The 6,000-nt window shown below is 34.2% G+C and overlaps 1 protein-coding gene across 1 annotated transcript in view; it reads right to left on the bottom strand.

Moving 5' to 3' along the window:
• The window catches only part of LOC104161342 (coiled-coil domain-containing protein 132), a gene marked incomplete at its 5' end in the record, with an annotated part of 48,545 nt that overhangs the window by 21,075 nt on the left and 21,470 nt on the right, over nucleotides 1-6,000 (bottom strand). Inside the window, 2 exons of the mRNA XM_009699738.1 lie at nucleotides 951-1,031; nucleotides 5,071-5,192. Coding sequence (XP_009698040.1) covers nucleotides 951-1,031; nucleotides 5,071-5,192 — 203 coding nt within the window. The remainder of the gene's footprint in view (nucleotides 1-950; nucleotides 1,032-5,070; nucleotides 5,193-6,000) is intronic.

Consider the following 6,000-nt stretch of genomic DNA (forward strand, 5'->3'; position numbering starts at 1 on the left):
ACAGTTTAGGATTCGATATAATACTTCAAGGAACTAAAAAGGCATAAAGTACAATTCTGTGGAGTGCCAAATCCTTGTGAAAGTCAGAGTAGAGTATCTGCCTTCTACTTCTTTCTAAGGTAGAAGCCTTAGAAAATAAATCTTTCCTGCAGCATCCATGGTATTAACTACAATACAAGCCATTTATGATAGTCTTAGCAAATTTCTTCATAATGTTTCAAGAGTTTTATATTTAGGTGGAAAAAAAGAACTTCAAATTTCTGTTTTTTGCGTAGTTCTTAGCAATGTTTCTTTATAAACGTTGCTGCTCAGGTGAATCCACAAAATCTACCTGAAGTCTCCTGTTTACCCTTTGTAATGTGTTGTGAAGGACAGTAATCTACTACCAGTGTGACATCAGGATCATATTTATTTTTCACACTTTGAAAATAACTCATGAAGTGACCAATGGAATATAATCTATAAAACATGACAGGGAAAGTTCCACACAGTTCAGAACTGGCTTAACGAAGGACTTAGTATACTACTACTATTATCTTGTAAGGTGAATGATTTTAAGGATAGCTTACTGTTTTGCTATTCTTTTACTTTAGAAAAACGAGTCATCTATTTGTTGGTGCTTGGTTTTTTTAATAAAACGCCTCATTTAATGAGGATAATACTGGAATGTCTCTATTACATGAACCGTAATACATTATAAGATTTAAATACATAATTTTGTTGCTACATCTAGCAAAAGCTATTAAACTAGTTTTGTTGTATATCAGAAACAAGTGATTTCATACAATAATGATATCTACATCATGAATCGCCATGGAACTAAGCTTTTGCCATTACAGACACTGAATATGAAGACAGATAAAAATCAGAAATCCACGATGAAATATAATCCCTAAATTTCCTACACAGACCTCTATTCCACTGAGCATTAACAAAATCCAGGTACTTACCAGATCGATCAAACTCTCCTGGATTCTGTTCAGCGTGGTGCGTAATCTGCTGCTACTGAGGCCCAGTCCTGTTGATTCAAACTGGAAGAAATACTTTCTATTTAAGTTGGGAAAGGAATTGGTTTAAACTTTACAGTAATACAGCAAAACTTCAGTTTGTAAACACTAGCTACAATTTACTTACATTAAAGTTCTACCACATAATCACAACCATACAAAATGAAAAGAAAATCAACAGAGGTCACGGCACTCAACACTGCACTGGTGTGAAGAATGACCCAAGTGCCTTTCATGAAGATGACAGCCTACCATTCATACCAATAAACAACCAGTATTCTCTATTGTTATAATACTGTATTTGGGTGCAAGATTCTAAATTTTCTTATTTGGGTGATAAGCCCAGAATGGTGCATCACGATGCCTCACCAAGACTTGCATGCACACCACACCCAAGCCAAATGGTCTCGACTTCTCTCTCAAGCTATAAAATTTCTTGTAATTTCTTATTAAATATCTAACTTGTATATGTAAAATTATATTCATTGATCTTTATAAAACAGTTATTATTACTTAATGCTTGTAAAGATCTATCTGAGGAATGTGCCATCTTCATGTTCACAGCTCAGAAGTATTATGGGGCAGATGTTCAGCTGGGATAAATCAATATAGCTACACTGATTTCCTGGTAAATGCAATTAATTATACCAGCTGAGGGTCTGATTCAACATGCATAATTATTGTAGCTACTTATCTTCTACTTTTAATTAAAAAAACAAAGAACAAACTAACACAACAAAGGAAGTGGAAATATGACAGCTAAGAAACACATTTAGGTCAAGAATCTGGAAGTATTTGAATATAGTTCTGGTATGTGATTCACACCAAAAGGCAATTCATTGAACAATATTTAGAGCACTGTTGCACACTTATTATTAGACTTCCTTTCAGTGGACTAAATCAGGGAAGGAACTGTTCAAGTTCATGTCATCTCCTCTGCTCCTTTTAAATACAAAATGGTGTAATTTAGGTCACCATTTAATGCATCTAATGTTTCTGACTTAAGATGTCCATCTGCCCCAATCCTCCTACATACTCAATGAAAATTTACATCTGAGCTGAATTCCCACTGGAAGTACACTCTGATGAAATCTAGAACCTGATCTAGGAGACATAAATCACTATCCTAGTGTCCACATTTGATAAAAAGAATTGTTAACATCTTTGTTTTTCCACAGGTGAAGTAAGCTTTTTTACAAAAATAATGTGTCTTTTTCCTGTATTTTTACTGTAGAAATATCAGTTCTGAATTGTCTTTGATTTTGCAGGTATATGAGTGAAAAAGAAAATAACTTTTTTCCCTTTAAGAAACACACCCTTACTTCTCCAAATTATCTTTTTTCATCCTTAATGTCATATAGTAGTTTTTCAAGATATGGTCATAAGGACTGCAAATTCAAGACTGGCTATTCTCTCTGTTAAGGTAGGAACAAATAGAAAAAAATATCCTGCTTAAACAAACAAAACAAAAAAATTAAAAAATGTATTTGCAAGTTTCAGCCATTAAATTTAAGGAATTTGCACCTGCACCATCAAAACTACACATCACACAACCTGCCACTTATTCTTTTTCTTTATGCCTTTCAATTACTAACTTTCAATAGCTATCATTAACTTTCATTTACTTATTATATAATGATATATTTCTTTCCAAAAAATGGCAATTTCACATTTGAAAGAAAAGGAATGTAAAACCAAACTCAAATTTCCATAAAACATTACATATCAAGAACTCCAGATTTATTAGGCAACCAGTTACAGCCTGAAGTCAGAATTGGGCACCTATGTGTATGGGGAGGGGGAAAACAACAAACAAAAAAACCCCCAAAATATTGTGGCTCGGCATTTTTCCACAAGGACAGAACTTCATGACTTCACACAGAACATGTCAGTCATCAGTACAACTGCTTTGCTTTATAGAAGGTTTTGCCATTTGTATATGCAAAATGGTAGATATTTAGATTCCACAAACTGACGACCTAGTAACGCTAGTAAGCAGAGCATTAGGCAATTTACAGAATACTTTTACTCATCACCAATTCTACATAAACCCTTTTAGTTAAAAAGAAAAAAAGTGTTTTCCGTAAGAATGGCCATTGGTTTACAAATTATTGTAATGTTTTGTCAAAAAAAATTAAAACACACCTCAAATCTATTCTGCTAAGGAAGACTATTCTGTGTCATGTTCATGAATGTCTTACACTTTAGTGAGCAGATATTAAATATAGGCAATTCCTTTTAATTTCATGTTAGGTTGCTCCATAATTTAAGTAAGAAAGGCAGTCTTAACTTGCATTCCACAAATTAGAAAGGTTTTGAAAGAGTAATTCTGTTTACAATGGTGTGCAACTTCTGTCAGTGAATAAAGCTAAATACTACCTACATAGGATAATAATTTTAAAGAGGTTTGGAAAGAGTAATGACCTAGCATCATGAGCAGACATAGAACTCAACATATATTTTTTAAATCCTTGGTTTTCACTGAACTGGCAATGAACTCTGTACAACTAATCACTCTCCTTATGTGTGTACTAACTCACACATACAACATAAGCACAATATTCACAAAGAATTTCAACCATTTAAGGAAGTTATATTACCAGCATGCTTTTAGAATCCCATTTGATGCTATTTTGTAAATAAAAATAAAATAGGAACACTCTCAGTGGTCTAAATCACATACCATTACCCATCTCTACTTTCTAAAGGCTTATAAACACCATGGGAAGTGAGGAAATTTAAGCAGCATTACAAGAGGGTTTATTACATTCATAGACCCTTTGTAAGTATTATGTTTCTCATGAAAAATCATCTGTCAAAACAAAAATTAAGTATGTTACAAAAACATCACAATTTTACCACCCATCTGCTATAATGTTTACCTGCCTAGCACTGTGCTGTTCTCTGTTAGAAGCAGAGAGTGAGGAACTCGGTACAGGCTTTAAAAACACAAAACCAGAGGTGTAAAAGAACAAAAATAAATGCAACACAATGTGAATACCAGAGCAGCTGACTAAACCAATGGAAATCAATTATCTTAAAAAACAACAACAAAATCACAAATCCAAAACCCACTCATGTTCTAAACACAAATAAATTGGAAATACATTTGTCCTGCCAAAGAGAACAGCTCAAGATCATTTAGAACCATATGCTGAGTCTGAAAATCCATTACAATTTGCCAACAGATGATGATGAACTTGGAACTCCATGATATTATTACTTGTGGAGTAATTTAAGGGCCAAGAGAGGAAAAAATTGTTTTTACATGCAGCTTTTTATGAAAGCTTTAGGATAATTCTGTTGAAAGTTGATCTATGTTATGTACAGACATTGCCAACAAGCATTTATTTCAACTACAAAATCACTCAAAAAACCCTTGTTTTCATTAATGCAATTAGTTTGACATAAGAATACTAGATCTGAAAAAGTGTATTTCAGACCTCTTAAACCTGAGTTACTACTTAACTTTCATGGTCCCCTTCTCTTTTTTTTGCTATTCTTATCTAAGTTAGAGAAACACACATAGGAAAATTAAATCATGTCATACCCTCTAGGCTCCAAACTACCACCCTCCTTCTGTAGACTGCTCCTTTGCCCCTTATTTTCTGCCACTACTTTCAGGTAGTTAATGTTGCCTTCCCTCCCTTTGAAAATACTGCTGGAAAAAAAGAGTACAGAATCCATTCAAAACATAACAGGATTCATGTCCCAGTGATGATGATGAGTCACCATCCCTGGAAGTGCTCAAAAAATGTTTAGATGTGGTGCTTCAAGACATGGTTTAGTGGGTTTAGCGGGCATGGTGGCATCGGGTGTACAGTTGGACTTGATGATCTTTGAGGTCTCTTCCAACCATAATGATTCTATGATGCTCCCAGTACTTATTCCCCTTACTGCTGATCTAATCAGCCTTTTCTTATTCCTGCATTCAAATTCACTCTGTCGCCACTAATTTTTCTGGCGATTACATATTAGGTAATATTTTAAGTAAAGATATCTCCTCTGTATTCTCATTCCTTGTGTACAGTGATACTTGGAAATGAATAATGTTTCTACCTACCGTGTCATTTCGGCCAAAAAATGTATAGACTGCATACAGATAGTAATCGAAGAGCTGGGACATGAAGTGGATCACATCAAATGCTATTGGTTTCAGAATATTCATCATCTGCATGTATTTCCCTTAAAAATTAAATACAGAAGATCAGTTTCCTCAGCACAAGTGCTACAAACTCAAAACCAGCTTTACAAAGTTTAGTATTTAGCCTTGAATATTGATTATGAACAATTTAGTAATATTTTAGAGATTGGGAGATTGAAAAACAAAGCTAAATATGATGACTAAGACACCACAAATGCCTCAAGACTTCTCCAAACTTGGGTGTTAATCCACATCAAAATGTCTTGAACCATTCTTGGCCTTCTGGTACCAAATTAAAAATATACAACTTTCTGGATCCTCTACAAGTTTCAGCTTCATTTAGCCAAAAAAATAATAATCCCCTAAAGTAGTCTCTGGCAAATGATATATGGAGCCTCTGAAGATTTTATGCAGTAGTGTGTGTTTATATATGCACATATGGATATTTTTCAAGCAATAAAAAAGCACAGTATAAAAATGATATGCCCAAGATAGGATTTCACCCAACAACTCTAGGAACAATGTATTTCACATAGGCGACATAGCATTTCCTGCCTTCCTTCCTCCCTTTTTATCCTGGGGTAAGAAACCTAAATAGTTTTAAGATGCATGTTTGAAATATTTCTAGAGGGACAGATTGACAGAAAGGAGGATGTCTGGACCCTGGCACATCCACAGAGAAGAATAATTCCTTCTTTTCTTTCCTGTTCTCTGTTGTTGTGCATTTGACTTGGGAAAATAAAAACAATCAAACCAAAAACAAACAAACCAACCCCCTCAGGACCTTCATCTATATGTTAGCTGGGTCAAACTGATCATAGGATTTGGACTTAGAAAGAAATTTTTCCC

Source organism: Cariama cristata, unplaced genomic scaffold, assembly GCF_000690535.1.
Source record: "Cariama cristata isolate BGI_N322 unplaced genomic scaffold, ASM69053v1 scaffold28414, whole genome shotgun sequence".
NCBI classification, from domain to species: domain Eukaryota; kingdom Metazoa; phylum Chordata; class Aves; order Cariamiformes; family Cariamidae; genus Cariama; species Cariama cristata.